This window comes from Typopeltis vanoorti, chromosome 1 (genome assembly GCF_054136105.1).
Source record: "Typopeltis vanoorti isolate ZY-2024b chromosome 1, IOZ_Tvanoo_1.0, whole genome shotgun sequence".
Classification (NCBI taxonomy): domain Eukaryota; kingdom Metazoa; phylum Arthropoda; class Arachnida; order Uropygi; family Thelyphonidae; genus Typopeltis; species Typopeltis vanoorti.
The window spans coordinates 1,759,910-1,787,181 of NC_143549.1; the positions used below are offsets into that span (position 1 = coordinate 1,759,910).

At 35.3% G+C, this 27,272-nt stretch overlaps 1 protein-coding gene across 8 annotated transcripts in view; it reads right to left on the bottom strand.

Moving 5' to 3' along the window:
* Positions 1-27,272, bottom strand: part of LOC150109749 (histone reader KMT2E-like) — a 902,496-nt gene that overhangs the window by 507,293 nt on the left and 367,931 nt on the right. For all 8 annotated transcript variants that reach the window (XM_090407149.1, XM_090406915.1, XM_090406833.1 and 5 more), the window contains one exon: positions 25,008-25,172. In XM_090407149.1, the coding sequence (XP_090263275.1) occupies positions 25,008-25,172 (165 nt within the window). The remainder of the gene's footprint in view (positions 1-25,007; positions 25,173-27,272) is intronic.

Sequence of the window (27,272 nt, forward strand, 5' to 3'; positions counted from 1 at the left end):
GATATTTCGTAGGATGTTGCTACAAACCAAGGGATACAGAGGATGGGAAACAGGAGATGTTTATGCAGTTGAGCTTGGCAAGTGCAAGAAGAATGATAGTTATGGGAGATTTTAACTACAGCAGTATAAGCTGGGAAGAGGAAAATGCATGTTGTAATAAGGGAATGGAATTTCTATAATTATTGAGGAACAAATGTCTTAGGCAATGTAATAGAGAGAACAAGAGGTTAACTAATGTCTTCCCCCATTTGGAGAGAGAGTGATCATGTGGTTTTGACTTGGAAAATGAATAGACATGCAGGAGTATCAAAGAAAAGGGAACATACGTGAAATTATAAGGTGGGTGATTATAATAGTTTATATCAAGCTGACAGTTAAAAGGGAACATATGTAGAATTATAAGGCAGATGATTATAATAGTCTTAGATATTAACTTGCGACAGTTCCATGGAGGGAGAAATTGGAAGGGTGAGATATCATTAGTGCTTGGGAAATTGTGAAGAAAAATTTGTTAGCAGAAATAGTAAGCTGTATTGAATGAGTGAAGAAGAGGACACAATTTGGTGTACAGTGGATGACAAACAATATCAAACAGGAATTGCAGTTGAAAAAGAGATTATGGAAGAGATATAAGGAAAGGAGTGGAGAGCAGATGCATGAAGAATATAAGACACAGACCAGGAGACAGTGACCAGTATGGTGAGGAAGGCAAAACTGGAATATGAGAAGGGATTGGCACTAAGATCCAAAGAAAATCCTAGGGATATTTTTAGCTATGTGGCCAGTAGGAGGAGAAATGATTGTGGAAGAATGACATTGCAGGATAAAAATGGGAATAGAGTGATTGATGCAGAGGACATAGTGGAGTTGTTCAATGAGCACTCTATTGGAGTATTTTATCCTGGAGAAGGTTTTAATACTAGAGGGATAGGGCAGATTCAGAGTTTAGAGGAGAAAGAGGAGAGAGTGTTCCAAATACTGAGTACTCAGGATGGCAGTAAAGATGTGGGACTAGATGGTATTTCACCACAGGTATGGAGAGAGCTAAAGAACTGACAGCTCCATTGACTTGGCTCTTCAATAAGAGTCTGGCTGTGAGAAAGGTACCTAATGAATGGAAGGAAGATAAGATAAGAATAAGATCGCCTACTGTAGTCCTTTTAAATCTTCTAAAGCTTCAATAAGAAAGAAGTGGATATCTATCTATTAAAGTTTATATATCTTTAATATCTGCAGAAGTATGTTTCTTGGAGGAAAAAACCTGATATTATGGTATAGCAAAAGTTTCCACATAGTTTCTTGTTTACCTTGCCTGTGAAATCCTCATACATTTAATGAAGTAATGCAGAAAGGAGATGATATGATTAGTGAAGTGTAATAGGTAACTCTTTAACTTCTAGATTCTGGATGAACCTGATGAGGTCTTCAATCTCTGAAGGAGTAATTTCTGTAGCCTGCTTCTTATAAATTGTTTTCCACTTTTTTCCCATAGCTTTCCATTATTTAAATTTGATGCCTATCTTTCTATTTGGAAGCTAGTTTTTTTTTTTTCATGTAGATGATAATCATACTTGAGAAAACTTTGATTCAGTAAACTTTATTATTTTTTTCTTTAATTGTATCTCTTAAGTTCCCTTTATTAGCATGACACAGAACCATATAGTCCATAAATTCGTCTGAGCCTGAGAAGTCTTCACTTGTGATCCACAACCTTCTCCACCTTTAATTTAAAAAAAAAAAAAAAAAAAAAAAAAAAAATTATCATTTCTTCTCCTTTTAGATTTTTTTCCTTTTTTTGTTTGCATTTTGATTTTGTTTTGTTTATCCTGAATTTTTTTTTATTAATTCATCTTTCTTTTTGATGATATTGCCTGAAAAGTAAGTAAGACATTTGATGATATTGCCTGAAAGTAAGACAACTGAAAGAACCTATAGGTTCTTTCAGTTGTCTTACTTGCTTTTCTGTTTCTTCTCCACTTTCTCCTTGTATAACAGTTTCATTACTTTGCATTTCATTTTGCATATGTTCAGTTGTTATATTAGGTACATTATTGGTAATTTCAACTAATGGTCCATCCATATTTGACTGGTGAAGTGGATCCTGCAGTTTGGAGAATTTTGGGGCTAATTTCTGGTTGATTTGGTTGTGCACTTTTTTCTGATTTACCAAGTATAGTTTGTTTGAAAGTGCCATCATTACTAGACTGAAATGGAAGTGATAGTGGGTAGTGAAACAACCACAAGCACCAGTCAATTAAAATAAAAATATTAAAGTGAAAAACAAAGGAAAGAAAAGTATTTATGTCATGTAAATCTGAATTTTGTTTAAGTGCAGTGATAATTCTCCAAAAAACTCTGAGTGATCCACAAGATCACTCTAAATCTCACTGAATAACCCTAAAGGATTACTACGAAACTCATTACTCCTAATGAGTTTCATAGTAAACTGAGTTTCCTGTTCTGAATCACTCCAGAACAGGAAACTCAGTAGTGGTTCCATCCAGTGACAAGAAAAAAACCTGCCACTGAGTACAACCTCTCTACTCTCCCAAGAAGTAAGCAAACCCACTCTTCTAATTAGCTGACCATGATGAGCATTAATAAATATCATCAGTGGGACCTAGACCCAGAAGAGATATTAAGATTGAATCATTCAGAAGTCATATATCATAAGTCATATATCAAAAATCATAAAATCCTTCTCTGCCAACTACATGTGATAATCTGATGATATTGGAATATTCAGTTGTATGCAAAGGTACAGAGTTTTTCTTTTTCGTACATTCCAGTCAAGTAGCTTTCCAGCATGCATTTATAAAGTTGATGGTTTCAATTCTGATAACGCAAACTTAGCAAGTTTGTTGCAATCCAAAATAGAAAATTTCTTCCACACACCAATAACTGTCAGTAGATTATTCTTATCTAGTTTATCCAAAATGTATTGGAATGTTCTTCTTATTTAGTAAGTTTTGAAGGTATTGATCACACCCTGGTCTAGTGGTTGTATTAAGTGGCAGAAAACAAAATTCCACATTTGGGTGTTCTAAAACAAGATGGCCAGACACATTGTCTATAATCAATAAAACTTTAAAAGTCCAGATGTTTTTCCATCAAATAGCACTTAACTTCTGGAACAAAACATTGAGGGAACCATTCATTAAAAATTTCTTTTGTAACCCAACCCTTTTTGTTTGCCTTCCAATGCACTGGTAACGTGTTAAAATCCACATCTTTCATTGCCTGTGGTCTTAGGGAACGATTAATGAGTAATAGTTTTAATATACAATCTCCTGAAGCATTGCTACAAAATAATAGAGTCACACGATCCTTAGCTGCTTTAAAGCCACGAACACTTTTTTGTGATTTTGCTATATATGTTCTACTTGACATTTTTTTCCAAAAAAAGGCCAGTCTCATCTGCATTCCAGACTTGAGCAGGAGTGTAACCACCATTTTCAATAATTTTGGATAGTTTTGAAAGAAATTCCTTAGCTGCCGGCTCATCTGCAGATGCGGCTTCTCCTTTTATTTTTAAATTATGAAATGCGTATCTTTTGAGAAATTTTGTAAGCCAACCTGTGCTTGCAGAAAAATCACAATTGTTGTTTGATGTTGTTGGTCACCTTTTCCTGAATATGTTTGTAGAATCTGGAGATAGAGGTGAAAGTTTTCTCATTTGGTTAAACTATATATTGGAAAGAAAAAATTATATTCCTTGCTTCAAGACTTGAAGTTAAGTTATTAGCACCTATATACAAGTAGCCTAGTCATGAAGATACTACACATACATAAAGGATGAAACCCAGAATATAGAATCTTCATCATCATCAAATTCCTGCCATGTATTCTCAAGGTGCGTACAGGATATTATGAATATACTACATGAAGAAATTACATCAATACTAACTTCCTATTTACAATTTTCCGCAAAATCAGTCTGTTACCTGTCAAGACTTCAACATTATCAGATCTTATATATTCTATCTTCTAATGCATTTTTTACCGTATCAATCCACCAATATCTTGGTCTTCCTCTGGGTCTTTTTCCTGCCAACCTGGTAGAGAACACTTGCTTGTTTTGATAATCTTTGCTACCCCATTCTGATTAAGTGACCACACCAATGAGATTGAAATCCAGCTTGTTCATCACAAGCTTTTCTTCCACAATCCATCTCAACCATTTCTCAAGTATACATGATTTTAATATACAAATCAAATGGAATCAAATACTTGGTGGGATGTTGTTATAGACCAGGTAATGTGGATGGTGGTGATAATGAAATGTGCAATCAAATTACTCAAGTAAATAAGAAAAGGGTGATCATTATGGGTGATTTTAATTATGGCAATATAGACTGCAATGATGAGACTGAAACTGGAAGTAAAGAAAATGAGTTTCTTGAGTTTTTGAGGGATAACTACCTCAGAGAGTATGTAACAGAGAGCACACGAGGATTAAGGGTCTTGGATTTGGTCATCTGATCAGAGGATGTAATTATAAATGAGGTGTTAAATCATCCACCAATTGGTGAAAGTGACCATGAGGTGATTACCTGGGTGGTTGCCAGAAGTGCAAGGACCCCTATGAAAAAAGGGCATATGTGGAACTACAAGGGGGGGGGGGGGGTGATTATGAAGAGCTCAAGAGACAGCTTGCGGGTGTAGCATAGAATGAGGAGTTAGATGGAAAAGAGATCAATGTAGCTTGGGAGATTTTCAAAAACTATTTAGTAGATGCAATGTCTAAATGTATTCCAAGGGTGAGAAGGTTAAATAAGGTAGGTGTGAGATGGATGAATAAAGAGATTAAGCATGCAATACAGAGAAAAAGGGCATTGTGGAGGCAGCATAAGAGAAGTGGAAGTAACCAATTTCATGGGGTCTACAAAGACCAGGCAAGGAGGGTGACTTGGTTGGTGAGAGTAGCTAATGAAGCCAAAAAGAATCCTAGGGAGTTCTTTCGATATGTAGCCAGCAAAAGATGGAATGATTATGAAAGGATGACATTGATTGGAGGAAATGGTATAAAGACAGCTGTTGCAGAATGTGTGGTGGAGATACTTAAAGAGCAGTTCATAAAGATCTTTCAATCTTGTGAATGTGACTTCATGGAGAGATTGAGAGCAGTTGATGATGGGGAGGAGAGACTGACTGTAAGTGAGAAAGAGGTGTTTGGGGAGTTGAGTAAACTAGATGTAAATAAGGCAGTGGCACTTGATAATATATCACAACGTATTCTGAAGGAATGTGCCAGAGAGTTGACACCTGTCTTGACATATTTTTTTAATATGAGTCTTGCACTTCGTCAAGTACCTAAAGAGTTGAAGGATGGCAAGATTGTGCCACTTCATAAAGGAGGTGATCAAACTCAAGCATCAAACTATAGGCCTATCTCTGTGTCAGGTGTGGTGGTTAAGTTGTTGGAGAAGCTGAGAACTAGGATCCAGAGTTGTGTTGACAACAATGGTATAATCTTTGATGGACAGCATGGATTTGCTAAAGGGAGGTCATGTTTTAGTAATCTACTTACTTATTACAATAAAGTGACTGCTTCCTTGGACAGAGGAGAAGGATACACAGTAATATACTTGGATTTCGCAAAGGATTTTGATAGAGTACCTCATGATAAGTTGACAGTCAAACTAGAGCAGATGGGGTTGGATATTAGATTAGTGCATTGGATTGGAAACTGGCTATCTGATAGGTATCAACAAGTTGTGTATGGGGATGCGATATCTAGGAAAAGAAAAGTCACTAGTGGAGTGCCTCAGGAGTCTGTTTTAGGGTCATTACTAGTTAACTTGTACATAAAGAGTAGTGAAGATGTTGTGGCCTTACAAGAAGACTTGAATAAATTGAGCGATTGGGCAAGCAAATGGGGATGTGAGTTCAATGTTGCAAAATGTAAGGTTTTAAAATTTGGAAAACAAAGATGGGATGCAGAATTTATGCTTGGTGAGAATATATTGTTGGAAGCAGAGGAAATAAGAGATCTAGGGGTGATAGTGGATAAGGATCTAAAATTTAGGGGACACATTGCCAAAATTGTGAAGAAAACACAAAGACTTCTGGGAATGATGCGGAGGACACTGACGTGTAGAAGTAGGGAAATACTTGTTCCATTCTATAAGGCACTGATTAGGCCACACATGGACTATTGTGCCCAGATTTGGTCACCGGGTTTTCAGAAGGATGAAGAAATGTTGGAAAGGGTCCAAAGGCGACTGACTAAGGTAGATTCTGACCTCTGGAATGTTGAATATGAGGAAAGATTGAGAAGATGTAACTTGCAAAGTCTGGTGGAGAGAAGGAAGAGGGGAGATATGATAGACACCTACAAGTTGGTAAGGGGTTGTTATAAGATCAGTGGTGGAGAAGTTCTACAGAGAATATTGGGAGATCAGGGGAGAACCAGAGGTCATCCCTGGAAACTGTATAAAGAGGGTGTGGGTAGGGGGGGTGAGAGGTAGGTTCTTTTTCATGCAGAGTTGTGAATGATTGGAATGCCTTGCCTGAGAGTGTGGTGTCTGCAAGGAGTTTGAGCGTGTTTAAGACACGGTATGATGAGATGTGTGTGTGATAAAATGACCTCCCAGATGAGTCTTTGACTCCATGAGGTCCTTTTATAGAGGTGTAAGGCCAGGAAAGTTAGAATGCAAAGCAATGGTATTTCCAGTAGTGATGTATGGATGTGAAAGCTGGATTATTAAGAAAGATAGAAAGCGAATTAATTCACTTGAATTATGGGTGTGAAGGAAACTATTAAGAATCTCATGGACTGCCAAAAATGACCAATAAGAAGGTTTAGAGAATATAAAAATGTATAATGAAAGAATATATAATGAAAAGGTGGCGCTGGCGTCACCGTAGCACGTAGCGGTGAATTTGAGCTGTGCAGAAGAAAGTGATTTTTAATCAGTGAATAGTCCATTTTTTTTTCCCCGTTTTTGAGTGCTATATTGTTTCTCTGAATACAAGTGTACTTCACTGGTTGTTTTTTGGAAGTTAGTTGCTGTCGTGATATAATATATTTTGGTTACCGTCGGAATCGAATGCATAACGGTGGAAGACAAAACGAAGCTAAGTTTTCATTACTGTATTTAATTATATTTCATTTTATTTAATTATATTTAGTGTACTTAAATGTTTTTTTGTTTGTACTTGTTTGTACTTTTTTTCTTATTTATTTAACGGAATTTATTAATTGAATAATTATTAAAGATTACGCTACTCGGCAGTAAGGAATGATGGCGGATTCAGCTGCAGTCGCAAGTGGCGTGTCGCCAAGTCCTCCACCATTTAAGAACTCTATTATAAGTAATATTATAAGGGACTTTGTGGCATGCAGTACTTGCGGCATGTATGCGTCTTGGGAATTGGATATGTGGCTTATGAAAGAGAGCAGAGAGCGTAATAATATTTCCTCCAGCTGCCTGCGCAAAATGCAGGGAGCTGGAGGAAATAAGTGCATTAGAAATATCGATATCCTTGTTGCACCAGGAAAGGGGAATGAATGTAGGAAGACAAGTAGTGTGATAGGAGAGAATGAAAAAAATATATATATGAATGAGAAAATAATAGTTGATAGTGTGGAAGGTGTGAGTGACTGTGAAAATTTAGGAGATGGTTTTGTTTGGGAGAGTGAATTTAGATTAAGAGTGACTGACCTGCAAAGGAAGATAGATGAGCTGAAAGAGGAGGTGGAATGTCTTGTGAATGAGAGCAGAAGTATGAAAGATCAGATTAGGAGAATGGAAGAGATAAATGCAAGGCGAATTAGAGTAGGGGAGAGAGAGAGAGAGAATTTAGGGAGTATGAGTGAGAGTTATGGGGGTGCTAGAAGAGGAGAGAATGGAAACGGTAGGAGAGATGGAATGAGAGAGAGGTATGGGAATGCTAGAAGACGAGAGGATGGAAACAGTAGGAGAGACAGAATGAGAGATGTATATGGAAGTGCTAGAAGTGGAGAAAATGGAAACAGTAGGAGGAAATGAGAGATATGTATGGGTGTGCTAGAAGAGGAGAGAATGGAAACAGTAGGGGAGAGAGGTATGGGAATGCTAGAAGAGAGAATAGCAGTAGAGGAGAAGGAATGAGAGAGACCTGTGGGAATGAAAGAAGAGGAGAGAATGGAAACAACAGGAGAGTGGGAATGGTAAGAGGTATAATGTATGGTGACTAAATGATCCGTGGTGTTCAAGATAGGATGTGTGAGGAGTGTTTGACAGGAGGAACAATAGAAAGGGTGGCTATGGCAATTAAGAGAGGTGAAAGGGTGGATGAGATGATTGATGGTAGGAACGAATGACTTGAGTGGTAATGTAAGTCGGGCAGCGAGAGATATGAGGTTTTTGCTTGAGACTGTATGGAAGAAGACAGAGAGGGGAAAAATAGTGTGCGTGTTGCCTAGGTATGATAATGATGAGCTGAGAAGAAGAGTGGTGATATTGAATGGCATAATAGCGAGAATGTGTGAAAAGAGAGGACTGGTATATGTGGATGCTTGGAGTGCGTTTGAGGAAAGAGAGGAATTGTATGCGAGAGACCACTTACATTTGAATGAGGAAGGAGGTAGGTATCTGGAGAGATTGCTGTTCTGAACGAGTCAGTGTGTCCCAGGGAGGATGATAGCAGGGGTGGCCTCTTGTGGGAATGGATACTTGGGAGAAGGGAGACGATGTCAGGTAACACTGAGCCCAGTGGAGTGTAGAAGGGATAATGCTGGGTACAGAAACAATGGCATTTATATGCTTTATGCTAATGCCAGGAGTATGCAGAATAAGGGAGAGGAATTGGTGGTGCAGATAGCATCAGCCTGGTCAAAAATTATTACGATCACTGAGACATGGTTGACAGAAGGGGATATAACAACAGGATAGAAGTCGCTGAGTATAGCATTTTTCGTCAGGATAGGAGGGGAAAGCGTGGTGGTGTGGTACTGCTTATGATAAGTGATGACCTATGTCCTCTAAGAGTGGAGGCATTGGAAGGAAGTGAGACAAATGATTTTGAGGTGTGAGGTAGAGGTAGGCAAGACAGGATATTTAGTGGGGTGTTGCTACAGACCCAGGAGCACAGAGCATGGGGACCAGGAATATTTAGACAGCTAACTTTGGCAAGTGCAAGAAGAATGATTGTTATGGGAGATTTTAACTACAGTAGTATAAATTGGAGAGAGGAAGATGCATGTAGCAATAGGGGAATGGAATTTCTAGCATTCTTGAGGGACAAATGTCTTAGGCAATATGTAACAGAGGGAACAAGAGGTTCAAGAGTTGTAGATTTGGTTATAGCATCAGAAGAGTTGATAATAACTGAGTTGACATCTCTCCCACCAGTTGGAGAGAGTGACCATATGGTTTCGACTTGGAAAATGAATAGACATGCAGGAGTATCAAAGAGACGGGAACTTATGTGGAATTATAATACAGCTGATTATAATAGTCTTAGACGTCAACTTCGGGAAGTTTCATGGAGGGAGGAATTGGAAAGCCGGGATATCATTAGTGCATGGGAAATTGTGAAAGAATATTTGTTAGCAGCAATGGTAAATTGTATACCACAAGTGAAGAAGAGGACACAATTTGGAGTAAAGTGGATGACAAACAATGTTAAACAGGAATTGCATGTGAAAAAGAGGCTATGGAAGAGATATAAGGAGACAGGTGAAGAGAGGATGCATGAAGAATATAAGACACAGGCCAGAAGAGTGACTAGTGTGGTACGGAAAGCGAAACTGGAATATGAGAGGAGATTGGCCCTAAGATCCAAAGAAAATCCTGGGGAATTTTTTTAGCTATGTGGCCAGTAGGAGTAGAAATGACTTTGGAAGTATGATATTGTGGGATAAAAATGGGAACAGAGTAACTGATGCAGAGGACATAGTGGAATTGTTCAATGAACACTTTATTGGAGTATTTCATCCTAGAGGAGTCAGTTTTAATGCTAGAGGGATAGGGCTGGTTCGAGGTTTAGAAGTACAGGAGGAGAGTGTGTTTCAGATATTGAGTACTCTGGATGTCAGTAAAGCTGTGTGACTGGATGGTATTTCACCTCGAGTTTTGAGAGAATGTGCTAGGGAACTGACAGCTCTTTTGACCTGGCTTTTCAATGAAAGTCTGGCTTTGGCAAAGGTGCCCAGGGAATGGAAGGAAGGTAAGAAAGTGCTATTGTATAAGGATGGTAACAGACTGGAAGTGTCTAATTATAGGCCAGTCTGTGTGTCATCAGTAGTTGTTAAGAACTCGGAGAAAGTAGTGAAGGACCGTATACAGCCTTGAGCAGATGAGGGTAATGTTATCTGTGAGAGTCAACATGGATTTGTGAAAGTGCACTCTTGTTTTAGCAATATGCTAGCATTTTATAATAAAGTTACAAGAACATTAGATGAGGGAAAGGCATATACTGCAATTTTCTTAGACTTAGCAAAGGCATTTGACAGGGTAACACATGATAAGCTGATATTAAAGTTGCAGCAAATGGGTCTGGATGTCAGATTGGTCAACTGGATACAGGATTGGCTGTCTGATAGGTATCAGAGAGTTGTGTATGCTGGAGAAGTTTCAAGGAGGCAGAGGGTTACAAGTGGGGTCCGACAGGGCTCAGTACTAGGACCTATATTGTTTAACCTTTAAATCAATGACATTGCCAGTGGATTGCAAGGGGATATTCAGTTGTTTGCAGATGATGCGAAGGATTATTAGTAATAGTGCAGATGTGGTAGCCCTGCAAGAGGATTTAAATAAGCTAGATAGATGGGTAAATGAATGGGGCTGTCAGTTTAATGCAGCAAAATGTAAGGTCTTGAGGTTTGGGAAACATCAATGGGATGCTGCATACTCTATGAAAGGAGTTATACTAATGGAAGTAGGGGAGACAAGAGATCTGGGGTTGATGATTGATAGAAACCTGAAGTTTAGGGGACATATTGCAAAGGTGGTGAAGGTAACACAGAGGATTGCTGCAATTATGAGAAGGACACTGACCTGCAGAGATAAGAGGGTTATCATTCCATTGTATAAGTCTCTGATCAGATCACACTTGGACTACTGTTCTCAGATTTGGTCCCCAGGATTTGAAGGGGATAAATTAACTGTGGAAAGGATATAAAGACTGATGACAAAGATGGTTTCAGGACTGTACAAGCATAGTTATGAGGATCGGCTGAGGGAATGTGGACTGCAGAGTTTGGTGGATAGAAGAAGGAGAGGTGATATGATTGAGACTTTTAAACTGTTGAGAGGTGGTTACAGGGTTGACACTGGGGAGTTCTTTCGCTTGATTGAACAGCAGGAAGGAGCGATGACAAGAAGCCATCCCTGGAAGTTACGAAAGGAAACTGTGAGCAAGAGGGTAAGGAGTGGTTTCTTTGCGTGGATGGTGGTTGAACCATGGAATGCATTGCCTGATGGAGTGGTTTGAGCGAGAACGGTCAATGAGTTCAAAGAGTGGTATGATAGACTTTGTGTTTCTTGGGGAGGACCTCCCCTCGATGAGTCTTGACAGACTTTATGTTCTTAGGAAGGACCTCACACGATGAGTCTTTTGACTCCATGGAGGCCTGAATAATAATAATAATAATAATAAAGACAAACTGCACTTGGAGACAATGATTGCTACACAGAAGTTGATGTACTCTGGACATATTATGAGAACTGATGAATCACTGGAAAACAGTTATTTTGGGGAAGATTGAGGGAATGAGAAGAGGAAGATCACAAAAGAGTTGGATGGACAACATAAAAGAACACACCAATTTGAACTTACAATTGCTGAAAGAGAGTACAAGAGGCTGAGTGAGATGAAGAGCCTTTGTTCACAAGATCATCAAGTGTCAAAAATGACTGGATATCACATAACCGCAAATCTGGAAATCGTACTCTACAGAACAAGCATGGAACTTTTTGTCAAGCCACTTCAGAATTACTAAAAATGATGGTAATCTCAGAGCCAATGAAATTCTTTCTACATAACATATTAGGCTAAATGGGATGTTAAACTTGCTTCACACAGCAGATTCTCACTGGAGAAAACACTCATTACAATGAACTATAAAATAAGTCACCAGAAAATCAGGGGTGCATTTATACTTTTGGAGGCCCTATGCGCATCATTATGAGGCCTCAAAAATAAGCATTTTTTTAGTTTATTGAAAATAAAAGTCAACATTTCCATAATAACTCATTTTAATAACACTATACAACTTTGGTATACATATATTTGCATTTTAAAAAAAGTATAAAAATAAATCAGTTCAAATTTAAATAAAAAAAATTAATAACTAAAATTTTTTTTCTGGCTTTGGTTTTAGCAAATATATCTATAATATCATAATTAATCGAGTCCATTTCATCTGATTCAATGCATAATAACGACAGGTCACTTGTTTTATTTTGGTGCAAGTTGCTTCTTAAATAAAATAATTTTTTATTTGTTTCAAAACTGAAAATGAGCGCTAAGCACTTACATTTGAAATTGGCATCATCAAAAATATTTTTAAAATTGTTTCTACGTTCGGAAAACCTTAAGCCATCGTTTATAAATTTGTACATATTTTTAATTCAAGAATTTTCTTACTTTATCATTATTACAAATTGCGTTTAACTTAATCAGGAAATTTTTCTGGATCAATATCAGTCCCATAAGTTCGTAAAATTTTATTAATACTAGTCTTGTACTTGTCTTGATCTATATCTTTCTTCAAAAAAATGTCAAACATATCTAATGTTGAAATAACTTTTTGTTCTTTCATTAATTTCCAAAATTAGCTTATCGCAAAATGACATTAATAGTGTTCAGAGTGAAATTTTCTTTCCCATGTAATATAATCTCATTGTTAGATTGTGAAACTTCGTCACTCATTTTTTTTTTTCGTTTTTTAACTCTTTCCTTTTCATCTTTAAATTTTGTCTCGTCTGTTAATAAATTCGCTTCTTCATTTACAGCAGCAAAACTATTTTTTATATCTAAAATAAAACCAACTAAAGAGTGTAACAAATTATTAGCAAAAAACAAATCCATATGGGGATCTTGTAGAGATTTACTAGTAGCATTTATTCGTTGTAAAATTTTGTCCTACATAACTATTAAAATTGCTGTTTCTGGTTTCTCAAAATGTTCAGCCAATGATCAGCTCTCTAATTTAGAAATAGATTTTTCATGAGGAGAAATGGATAGTTCAAGTAATGCGTCTTTAATTTGTTTATATTCACGTTTCAAAGCCAATATAGCTTCAGCTCTTGCGGACCACCTCGTTTTACTTAGTCTTTTAACTGTTAAAGATTTTTTTTCTAAATGTTTAAGGAGTATACTCCATCTTCTTGTTGAAGATGAAAAGTAATTATATACATTTTGAATAAAACAAAAATACTGCACTGCTTCCGGACAAGATATCATAGCTAATTGGTCATTATGGGCAATGTCTGGCGATGAATCGAGTATTATTTCAAAATAAGTTGCCAATTAAATTTAAGGAATGACTAGAGCATGGTATATAATGTGCAGAGAAACTATGTTTTTTCAGCCTAGCTTGTAAACCTGTATAGATACTTTCATATTGGAAGCATCATCATAGCTTTGCCCTCTGCACATTTTTATATCCAAAGATATAAAAAATTCTTCTAATTTTTTTAACACTACCTCTTCTAAATATAAGCAATTATGTTGTGTGTTACTGATGAACCCGATAAATGTTTCTCTAATGTCAGAATTTGCAGCAATACACTTAAATATCATAGCTAATTGGAAATTATGGGCAATGTTTGGCGATGAATCGAGTATTATTTCAAAATGAGCAGCTTCCTTAATTTCTGATATTAATATTTCTCTTGTTTTCTTAGCTATTAACACTATGAATTCATCACAAGTGTGGTAAGAAAGATAATTTGATCTGCCAGAACCACAGTTGGCATACATTTTCATGTGATGTTTTAAAAAATCATCAAATTCACTTAAATAACGTACACATGATAAATAATTTCTGCAAGAATCAGAAAAAATATCATTTGTATTTCCTCCAAATATCATTTGTATTTCCTCTTTTTAAACCTCTCTCCAATAATTTTCTTCGGATGGTATTTGTTTGATCAATTCAGAATCAATTCGACTATTTACAGAATTTGATTTTCTTTTGCAATATGTGCACATCGCTTGTATATGCTTAGTAGAATGCTCGTGATCACATAAGGTTTGTATTATATTTCCCTAGTCATTAAAACCTTTCATTAAGCTATTATTTGACTTAGAAAACAATTTACAAACAAAGCAGTAAATTGCTTCGCTGGTTTCTGAAAAAATTAGCCACTCTCTTTTCTCCTTTGTTCCATTCGCCTTTTTAGAGTAATAATGTGATTCATTTACATTTCTGACATATATTCTATTGCATTCTGTATATTCTTTTTTTAAATTTTCGATTTTACCAACATTTTGGGCATTCGAGCATATTTATTAAAATATGCTTGATAAACTGTTCATTAATAGTAAGTGGCCACGCTGCTATATTGGCAGGATAGGAGATAGCTTGCTTGCTAGTAAGTACAGACTCCGATTGAAAATTTTCTTCAGAACCCTCTTGATTTGTTTCATTTACTTCTTTCTCTCCTATGTTTTCCACATTATTTTCACTTTCATCTCCTCCTGATAATGATACCAATGCTTTGTTTTCGTTCCGAGAAGTGTGAAGTACAACTTCAGTTCTACGAAATTCTTCATTTTCAGAATGCAAGAAAGACAAAATTGCCCCTTTTGACTATTTAGCTGTTTTCCATTTTCTCTGAGTCATTTTCTTTTACCAGCTCCAGATTCAAATCTTCTTGGCATCATTATCTGTATTAATCTATCATAAGTGAAATAAATATTTATTAATTAAAAGAAACACACATATTAACCACAGTGAAAATTATTTAATTGTAAATATTTCATCCTAAGTATCTTAGGACATCATCTGTACAGTAGCTTAAAACAATAATAAATTGTTTGTGTTTCTTTTAATTATGATCGCACCACAGGATTCGTTATTTAAAAAAAAAAATATATATATATATATATTTATTAAATCCAAAATAAACATAAAGATAATAAACAATTACATTAAAAGCTAACAAAATACAAAAATAGAAACAGTAGTATCTTGGTTTTGTTAAAATAAACGAGTAACAGTAATATAAGAATAATAAATTAATTGAAAAATATATTCCTACCAACTGCGACAACTACTTTAACCATATAATTAGGTATATGCACTTGTATGCAGTATACTGCTTTACAAACACTAGCCAAATAATGGTAACTAGACTATCCGTTTAATTACCATTATTTGGAATTTCCTTTACTGTTCTATGATATTTGACCCTTTTTGGTCAAATATCGTAGAACAGTAAAGGAAATTTATTTATTTTGCACAATTTATTTATTGTGTCTCTTCCCAAAAATAAAAACGAACCTCACATGCATACAATAAATATTAATATTAAAAAAAATCTTGGTGATATTAAACCAGAAACATTGTAAGTCATTTTATATAAATAAATGACTAACTTATATCGATGGATTTAAATAATTATGCAATTTCTATGATATTTTATATTTAATATTAAATTTTCTAAATAGTTTAAATCTTTCAATGTAATTCTAAATATATATATATTATTTACACTTTTAAATATTCCATGTAATTGAATCATAATTTAAAGAAAGATGTAATTAAAATCTTTCTGTGAAAGATTTCAATTGCAGTGTTGATTGTTGATTTTGAGAACGTTGATTTTGTTTGACAAGCTTCGTTGACAAGCATCATAGTTGCTACAAAAATTCTGAATACCGAAAAAATATTAAAAGGTATGATAATAATTTAGTATAGCGATAAAAGTTTTTTCTTTTTTTAAATAATTTAGCTGCAATCAAATTAAGCTTGCTAATCAAGGTAAAAATAGGAACTTCATCAACTGTAAAGTTCAGATATTCTCACTAAAAATAAAATTTTGAATTTATGGTAATAAAAATTGTAAAATTGTAGCAAGAATCGTCATATTTATGGAATTACAACATGGATCTAAATATAAATCATTTCAGTTTGCAGTAACATGCATAGTATGCCTCCCTGGTTGACAGAATGGTTAACATATCTGCTTTCCAACCACCCAACTTTAGGTAAAGGAAAATTTTGTCGCCTAGTGGGAGACCACCCCTTACTTACTGGAGGCCTGGGATTCACATAAAAAGCATACACACACACATATATATATAGGATTAATTCAGTTCCAACTTTATCGCCCAATTATTAAGATTTATTCAACTCCAGGTTTGAATTTTTTAAGTTGTAGTAATAAGCAGAATAATTCCAGCTTTAGTTAAAACGTAGAAGCAATAAATAGTAACGATAACTTGCTATGCTCGTTAATATCCAACACTTTTTTTACTCAACATCTTATCCTAAAATAACTAGAATCTTGATGCACAAAAAAATTAACCGAAAAATCAATTGCTCTGTTTATGTGATATAGAAACTGCTCCTACCCAACTAATTAATACAAAAAACCTCTGTTGTCTAAGGAATGTGTTTTAAAATGATCACAAATTTAATACTCAGCGATCTGTTCTTTCCTAACAGGATTCTGGGAAATCACAGGGTGAAATATTCTTAAGAACGTTATGGATTAAACTGACCATATATATAATCTCTGGATTAACTGCCAAATAACTCAGAGGTTGGTCAACACAAGTCAAACATTTACTAACAAAAAATTTCCAGAGGAGATTGGAATTTAGTAATACTGATAAGAACAATAGTCTAAAAGTCCAGGTAGTCCAGAAGCAAAAATCATCTGTGACAAAATTGAACTAGTTTATTTAAGTAAAAACACAAAAACACAACCAATTTATTAAGTATATCTTTATAGAGTTCATAATTAAAAGGACTCTAATAATAATAATAACAGATTTCTACAGATGTGTCTCATCTTGTTTTGGTATTATCAAAATTTATCAAGTTATTCTGAAGCATTATGAATTTTGCTATTTTATTATTATTTATAGTATATTTGCAAACAGATATAATCAAAATCCCTTTGACCTAATAAAAAGGTAGGATGCTGATGAAACTTCATCAGCATTCTATCTGTTAAAATGCAATTACCCCCCCCTTGCCGTTAACAGATTATTGTCTTTATGTGCACTGTATTACTTGGAATTTCCTTTACTGTCCTACGATATTTGATCCTTTTTTGCTGCACAATTTATTTATTGCGTCTCTTCCCAAAATAAAAACGAATTTCACATGTGCAAAAATAAATAATCAAAATGTTTGGAATATTATGTCAAATATTTTTTTTTTTAAATAACATTTATTGAAATAAATATGACATTTTGCTTTCTTTCCTTGCAAAATAAGATTATATAGGGCGCACATTTCAATTTTAGGAACGATTTTTTTTTTATGAACAACAAATGATGTTAAACTGCATTACTCGAGGTTTCCGATTGTGAGTGTTTCTAATATCAAAAATTTATATCCAATGGTATTTTATCAGAAACTCTTCGCTTTTGTCTTTTGCTTAAAACTGCAACAGATTTTTTTTTTTAGGATCCGCATTATTATAATATGCAGTGTAATCACTGTAGATGTGCTGAAAATATAATATGAAGGATATCCTATACAAAATAATTCAAAATTTATGTCATTTGAAGATTTTCTACTGCATCTACATCCCATCTGCTCTCCTGGAAATCAATTACGTAACTACTTAAAATTTCTACTGGTTTAAAAGCTTTCAGACAGTATTCAAATTCTGTTACTTCAGTTTACTGTTTTGACAAAAAAATAAAATAAAATATAAATAAAAAAATAAATAAAGCAATAATATTGTTGTGCCGTCGAAACTCCTAATTTTGTACTATTTCTCTGCAATCTGAAATCAGTTGTTCAGAAATTTCAGTAGTGTTTTTTTTTATTTTATTTCTAAATATTACTACGTCTTGAAATACTCCGTAATAATCCTCTTAGCTGTAGGAAAAGCTAAACTTAGATTACTATCACTGCTATTGAGAAAGACAAGAGAGAAAGCTTCCCCAGAAATCACACTAAATTGCCTAGCTGTAGTTCAGAATACATCAAGAATGTCATTTCGTTTTCTATTGTTGATTACAGACATCCTAACACAGAAATACTGACATATGTTACAAACTGATACAGTTATACCAAAATATTTTCTTAATTTATAGTGATTAATTTCATTTTTATTATCAAAAAATTATAAATAATTTGATACAATTATCTTGAAAAAAAAAAAAAGATTTGAATTATTAAAAAGAAAAGGCGCATATGTATTACATAATCATTTGTTTTTTTTGGGGGAAAGAGGGTTATAGACTGATTCCTTTCTGCTAGAGTAACAGTCCGTAAGCTAACGAAAATTATTGAGAAAGTGAGAGACGAACACATCCAGTAGATGCACTAAAAAGTCTCTAACAATAGCCGAATAAACAAAGAAATATATTTTATTTTATTACTATATTTTTCACCTTTCTGATTGCTTGACAGATGTTCAAAACATTTTATTCGGATATTGCTTTTGTAGGATAAAACTGTTTTTTAAACATTAATTTCCCCAATATTACATAATTTAATTATTTAATACTCATCAGGAAATAATATAAATGAAAAACTATACAAAATTTGCTAATTTATAATAATCACAATTTAATTTCGGTATCGGAATATTAAAAGTACTCTGGTACCATTATTTTGGAAAAATAACGAATTCAAACAAAAATAAAGTGCACATATGATATCTAGCAGTATTTTGTGTGTGTGTGTGGTGGTGGGGGAATAATTTTTTTTTTTTTTTTTGGGGGGGGGGCGTTAGTCATTAAAGGTGAATTAATTCTGTTATGAAAATTTTGGAAATAAGAATTTCATTTTGATACATGCACCTACACATGTTTCAAAAGATAAACTGTAGGGAAAATATCTCTACTTCAAAACTGCCGCATAATATCGAAATTAGCTGAAAATATGTACATAACACTTGACTTCATAACTGCTTTTTATTTCAATTTGTAGTGAGTGATTAGGGGGAAACCAAGAAAGTTGAAATGCAAAAACCTACAGATTATGTTATAAAAAAATTATGCATTACCTGATATGATTCAAGATTTACGTATGATTCTCTATAAAGCAAAATTTAAAAGTGCGAACCTTTGTGCAATCTGTGAACTAGCCTTGGAATTAAGATTATGAATAAAAAAGAAAGCTTAATTTGGAATAGATGGAGGCTGTATTCATTTTTAGATACAGATTTTCGTGAATTTATAAAATAATCGTTTGACAAAAATAATTATCTTCAATGAAGTTCTCAGAGAATTTTAAAATGTATTGGCAATTAAAATAATTAGCAAAAAAATTGATAGTGACATTGATCTTCCAAAGTGATACAATATGAAGTGAAGAAAGTATGAAAGGATTTCTTATTTTGCACTGACATTAAAAACTATAATTATACGATAAAAACAAGCAGCAAAAAATGAATATAACTGATTGGTATTTCGTCTGATATAAGTTAGATTCCGGTTACCGAGCAAACGGCAAGCAACTGCGTTTCTTGCTGTAGGCAACTGAATGTACTACTACGCATGCCAAGTAATCTAGTTAAGTGTTCTTTTCAGTGTGAAGGATTATTGCCCATTCTAATGGACATGACGGTCAAACTGCACTTCTTATCCATGTTCTTTCAATGGACAGAATATTATCCAGGTTTGCTGGACGTGTATATAAGTCTGGCAAAGAAATGGTACGCTTACATACATGAATTTTATGGAATACAGAAGTTCCTATTAGTTATATATTCTAAGGAAAGAACAATGTATTTCAAATGGAAGTGGGAGGCCTCACAAATTTTTCAGCGGCCTGTAGTTTTTATATTATGAATATAATATTTAAAAATAAGTATTTTATTTTGCGACTATAACTATGCTGTTTTTTTATATTGTTCTTTGTGAGGAGTAAGGTTTTAAAATGTAGCCCCCAACTTGTGCCTATTTGTAAATGCGACCCTGCAGACAATGTATTCTAAAGCAAATTTACTATAGAAAGGTATATATTATGATAAACTACTCCACTAGTCTCTGTCAGCTGCAAATTTGCATGTGTGTGTGTGTGTGTGTGTGTGTGTGTTAATCCTATATTCAGAGTAATCTGATATATCTGCCAAACAAAAGTATTCTGTGGTTGATGTGTATATTTCATGGTATGAGCTTCCCACCTCGGTAACAGATTGATTAACTCACCTTTAGCTCGAAAGTCCTTATAAGGTTCTTCATGAATAAGGGACTGAATTCAAACCTAGGTCTTTCTAATCAAAGAACAATGATTATCAATTGAACTATAGTGAATAGTCAAAAAAGAGATAGAATGCAGACCCATCTTTAAATCTAGAGGAAAACAGATACAAGGTCAAAACTTTCTACTGCATGTACAAGACTGATTCTAAACCAAACAAGACTGATTCTGTGTAAATGCTTCACATTTGTGAAACAGTGATTTTGACCTTCATATTAAGTCCTCATATATATGTATATACAAAGACATGATGACCTTAATATGAAAATCAATATTTCGAGTGATTATGTTGGTTTATATTACACTGATATTTTGAACACAGTATTTGATTCCCATAATTTTTAATAATGAATGCTAATCATGCATTTATGAGGGTAGTCTGAAAAGTTCTCAGCCTAACATAATCAATATAATCTCCCTTAAGACTAATACATTTATTCCAGTGATGCTCCAGCACCATTATCCAATCCCTGCAGTGATTCATAGTAAGATCTGCAAAATACCCCTCTACAGCTGCAATTACCTCTTGATTAGAAGAAAAATGCTGACCGGTGAGGAAGAGTTTTAGTTTTGGGAAGAGATAGAAGTCAGATAAAGCCAAATCTGGAGAATAGGATGGATGTTCCAAAAATTCATAGTGCAGATCCCTTAATTTTCCCCATTGACAAAACACCTTTGTGAACAGGTGCACTGTCATGATGAGAGATGATTTTTTTTTCCTGCAAACCAGGTCTTTTCTCATGAATTTTTTCGTCTAGTCTAGTTAAAAGATCTGAATAACATTCCCCAGTCATTGTTTTACCCTTTCAAAATAATTAATAAACAAAATACCTTTAGCATCCCAAAATATCAATGCGATGACCTTTCCTGCTCATGGAACCGACTTTGTTTTCTTTGGCGTGGAACAACTGGCTTCTGTCCACTGTTTTGACTGCTGTTTAAATTCTGGTGTGTAATGGTGAATCCAAGTCTCATCCATAGTAATAAATCGATGCACAAAATCAGTTTTATTCTTGTTAAAATGCTCCAAGTACTGTTCAGAGATATTCATGCGAGTGCATTTTTGATCTCGTGTGAGCATGTGCAGCACCATCTTGCACAAAGCTTTTTCATTTGCAATTCTTCATGCAAAATATATCCTACACGTTCTTTTGAAATATAGCCTATAGTCTCAGCAATTTCATGCACTTTGACTTGCCGGTCATCCAATACCATATTGTGCACTTGATCAATGATTTCTGGTATTGTAACACTTTTTGGACGTCCTTCATGTGGATCATCTTCAAGGCTGGTATGGCCATGTGTAAACTCGGCAGCCCAGTTCTTAATTGTCGAAAATGAAGGAGAAGAGTGCCCATAAACTTTTATGAACTTCGAATGAATTTCTTTTGGCGTTAAACCTTCTTTTACAAAGAATTTTATAACCGCACGATACTTAATTTTCTCCATTTCAAGGGATACAGACAATACTTTTGCTTCAGACAACTGTATAAAACAAACTACTTCATAGAATGACTTGCAATTTCACATGGATGCTTATGACAGATGCACCGACTTAGAGAAAAAAAAATCCTGCCGATAGTGTTACCATCTATGATCAAGGCCGAGAACTTTTCAGACCACCCTTGTGTAAATATAGCTATAGCAAAAATACCATCAATAAAGTTGGTTGCAAAACTTCATTAAAAAATGCAAATATATAGTAAAACCACAGCTACCCCATACTTTTAAAGGTTATCATATTAAATAAATAGAATTCTATATCATTACAATCTTAATGTCACTTTTAAACACCTATAAAATTAAAAAGCATATTGAACTCCTCCAAGGATCCCCCCCCCCCCAACTTTGCACCTGTAACCTAATTTATATTTGTGAAACTGGATGCACAATTCCTATCCGTAAAAAAGAGACAAACGACACATTAAATTTAACAATTTTGGTAAAGCAAGTCTCTCAGATCATGCTCTTAATTCCCTACCCAAATAGATTGGAAAAGTATCTGTTCCTTACATTATGCAAAAATCTAGTATGAAAACAAATTTAAAGAAGCCTGTGAAATTTTGATCAACGATTCTAATCTTAAGAATGGTAGCATAAAAATTATAAGAATTGGATGGCACACATTCAGCCCACTTAAGTTCTTCAAGTTTTCCAGCAAACCCTTATTTTACTCTAAGCATCCATTACTGTTTTTATTTATTTATGTGAGTAATTATGTGAAAGCATGTTGCCGTCTAGCTTAATATAATATATCTCTTAATGATTTATAACAAACAAATAATAATAATAATAATAACAACAGTACTCGAGCTTTAATGTGAATAAGGATTTTTTCCACCAGAGGTCAGGCTAGCAGTTTTAACAGTTGACCAAATTACTTTGAATTTAGCGTACCATTTAGAATGTAACTTAGCTCGTTTATTTGTATATAAGTGTACACTTCAGATGACGACCTTAATATAAAGTTTGAAATGATAAGTGATTAATTACTTTGGTTTATATTAAACTGAAGTTTTACTATAACACAGTAGATATTTCCATAATTTTTAATAATGGAGGATGATGATGTTGGTAAGTGATAATGGGAGAATGATAAAAACTGAGGATATTATTATTATTCAGGCTTCCTCCACAGGGTCACAAGATCCATCATGGGAGGAACACCCTAGAAAACACAAAATCCATCATACCACTCCTTGAACTAATTTACCGTTTGTGATCTCTTCACTCTATCACCCAATGCATTCCATGGTTCAAGCACCCCCCATGAAAAGAAACCACTTCTCACCAGCTTGCTTACAGCTTCCTTTCATAAATTCCAGGAACACTGCAGATTTTTATTTTGGAATATTGTTATTATTATTAGATTTTTTCTTATCTCCAAATTTTCTCAAAACATTTCTGTTTTGAAGCTGTTCAAATCTTCATCAAAGATCAACTTTTCCTTTTTCGTTGTGCCAGCAGGGAATTTTAAAAGTTGTGATGAACATGGAAAGCGCATCCCACAATCTTCTTCTTCTGCAGCTTTTCCCACTTAAGTAGTCACTTAAGCCACTGTTGTTTGTGGTGAGTCTCCTCCACAACTTCCTGTCTTGGGCTGTAGCCACATCCAAGTTCTTCATTCTCAAGTCCTCCTCCACCATCTCCCTCCATCTCTTCTTTGGCTGTCCGTTCTTCCTCTTCCCCTGCACATCCATCTGCATGACCTTTCTTCCCACATACTCTTCCTCCCTCCTCATCACATGACCAAGCCATCTCAACCTTACCTCCTGTATCTTTGCTCCTAAGTTCGTAACTTTCACCATTCCCATTATATAGTCATTTCCCAGATGATCCTTTCTGGTCACACCACACATCCACCTACGCATTCTCATCTCCGCTACCTCCATCCTATTGATATTATTTTTCCTCAGGGCCACAGTTTCCAAAGCATACGTCATAGGTGGTCTCACTACTGTCCTATAAATTTTGCCCTTCAGATTGATCGCCACCCTCTTATCACATAGCACTCCAGCCATCTCTCTCCAGTTCCTCCATCCTGCATCCCACTTCCTTCTCAGCCTCATCATCCTCTTTCATTGTTGAACCTAAGTATCTAAAGTCACTGACCTTCCTGATGACATTTCCTTCCAGCTTCAGATCTGTCTCCTGGCTGCCATCCACTTTGCAACACATATACTCAGTCTTACTTCTGCTCAGTCTCATACCTCTCTCTTCCAGTACTTTCCTCCAACTTTCCAATTTGGCTGCCACTTCTTCTCTTGATTCTGCACACAGAACTATGTCATCTGCATACAACATAGTCCAAGGCATGTCTTCTCTCGCGTCCTCCGTCACCACCTCCATCACAATATTAATCAGGAACGGACTTAATGCAAGCCAACTGTCACTGGAAAACTTTCTGTCACTCCCAGGTTTCGAACCACCAAGGTTCGAAACCTTGTCTTCCCATTTCTGTACATCTCCTGCACCAACCTGACATATTTCTCCGATACCTTCTTCTTCCTCAGACACTCCAGACTTTTTGCCTTGGCACTCTATCATACACTTTCTGCAGATCAATAAATACCAGATGTAGCTCCCGTTGCTTCTCTCGAAACTTTTCCATCATCTGTCGTACCCCAAAGATAGCATCTGTGGCCGATCGACCAGACATGAAGCCAAATTGCTCCTTTGCAATCTCCACCTCCTTCCTCAGTCTTCCATCAAGAACCCTTTCAAGGATTTTCATTGTGTGGGACATCAACTTTATTCCTCTGTAATTCTTACAGTCTTGTGCCTCCCCTTCACTCTTGTAGATGGGGACAAGAGTACTTTTCCTCCATTCCTCGGGTATATTTTCCTGTTGACAAACTTTCATAAACAGGTCCCACAGCAGGTCGATTCCCTCTACCCCCAGAGCTTTCCATGCCTCCACTGGAATCCTGTCTGGGCCCACTGATTTTCCATTCTTCATGGCCTCCTTCACTTCCACTCTACTAATGTTCTGCACCATCCCCTCAGAAGGCTGCCCTTCTCTGTGAGTCCTCGCATTTTCCTCGTTCAAAAGTCCCTCAAAGTATATTCTCCATCTGTTTTATGTCCACAATAAATATATGAAAAATCAAGAACAAACATATGTAAAAGAAGCATGCAATAAATAAGAATTTAATAATCCGGATATATTACTTACATGCTCTGATTTTAATGTGCTTGTCCAAAGTTGTATTTCAGGTGTATACTGATTAACCACTGCCTCTTCGTATTTATTCATATAATCATTAATAGTTGACTCCCATGCATCTTGAGCTTCTTCGTCTGCTGTACTAGTAGTAGCATCATTCTTCGATGACTTTGACTAAAAATAAATAAATAAAAAAATTCATATTAACCACCCAAATGACCATAAGGATGAAATATATAAAACATTTTATGTATTCATGTTATATAATAATATCCATATGCTATTTCACATTGAAAGTATCCAAATGCTATTCTTTTATTTAAAAGTCTAATTTTAAGGAAATGTACAATGAAACAAGCTGTGCCATTAATTTGGCTGTTTAATGAAAGTATTGTAACGGGACAGGTTCCCATAGAATAGAAGATAGCATGATTGCATGCATTGCATGATAGAGTGGTGAGAGCAAGAATGGTCAATGAGTTTAAGAAGTGGTATGATAGACTTTGTGTTTCCTAGGAGGGACCTCCCGCGATGAGTCTTGATAGACTTTGTGTTTCCTAGGAAGGACCTCCGCGATGAGTCTTTTGACTCCATGGAGGCCTGAATAATAATAATAATATCAGTAGAAACAAGATACCAAACTATATGCCTATTTATATTTCTTATGTATTTGTTAAGATTTTGGAGAAATAAGTAAAAACTCATATACAGAAAGAATTGTGAAGATGAGGGCAATATAATTTATGCAAATTTGTTAAAGGTTGCTCTTGTTTTAGTAATCTGGCAATCTTTTACAATACAGTAATAAGAGCAATGGAATAGGGTAAGGCATACCCCATAATTTTTTATTTTATTTTTCAAAGGCATTTGATAGGGTGCTACAAGACAAACTGATTTTAAAGTTGCAACATATGAATATGGATATCAGGTTAGTGAATTAGATTGGTGATTGCCTCTCTGATAGATAGAGAGTTATATATGGTGGAGCAGTATCAGGAACTAAGAAGGTTAGAAGTGAAGTTCCACAGGGTTCGGAACCATTATTATTCAATCTTTAAGTCACTGTTATTGCCACAGGTCTGAGCGGTTAGCCTAGTGGCTTGGCGCTTCACAACCATATGCCTGGGGAAGGAGTGTCTTAGGTTCAATTCCCATCAATGACGTGAGGAGCTCAAGGATCTTCCTCAGCCATAGCCAAGTTAGCCAATCTTGGGCATGGACAGCAAGGTTTTTTTCTGCCAGTTTATCTGGTTTTTTCATCCCGCATGCAGGCAAACCGGTCCAAGGACACACATGGATTACAGTCATGAACACTGACCCAGCCATACATCTGATTCATCAGCCTATGCCGGTTCCGGAGCCCGGATAAAATTTGTGGGGACTAGATGGTACCATGAACTCCCAGATAAAGGGGGAACACTGTATCATCACGCAGAATTTATTTATTTTATTTATTTATTTATTGCCACAGGACTACAAAGGGAGATGTCCAGTTATTTGCTGACAACGTGAAGCTTTGAAAGGTTATCAGTAATGGTGTGCTGATGTTTTGGCTCTTCAAGAGGATTTGCATAAGCTGGAAATGTCAGCAAACAAACTGGGATATCAGTTTAATGCAATTAAATGTAAGGTTTTAATATTTGGGATGCTTCATATTCATTTAGTGATATTGAAAGAAATGGAGGAAGCAAGAGATCTTGAGGTGATTGTGGATAGAAATTTGAAGTTCTAAGGACATATTGCAAAGAATGTGAAGACATCTCAGAGAATTGCAGCAATGTTGAGGATCACATTCACTGCAAGAGATAAAGTGGTCATATCATATGAAGCTTTGATCAGATTTCTGTGCTTAGATTTGATCACTGGAATTTGAAGAGGATGAAGTAACCTTGGAGAAGGCACAGAGACAGATAGCAAAAACATTATTAGGACTGCACAATGTTGATTATGAGGATAGAGTCAAGTCATGCAGACTGTAGTTTGGTGAATACAAGACAAAGGAGGAATAAAATTGAGACATATAAGCTGTTGAAGTGATAATAACATTATAGTTAACACGATAATGTTATTATCGTGTTAACACTGAGGAGATTTTTCATATGGTATAATGAGGGAAAGGAAAAGGAGGGATGATCCCCAGAAGTTGAAAAAAGAAGTGGTGAGTAAAATGGTAAGAAGTAAGTTTTCTGCATACAGAGTGGTAGGTGCATCGAATACACCGAAAGGGTGGGGAACATGCAGACAGATAGTGGATGAGTTTAAAAAAGAGTGGTT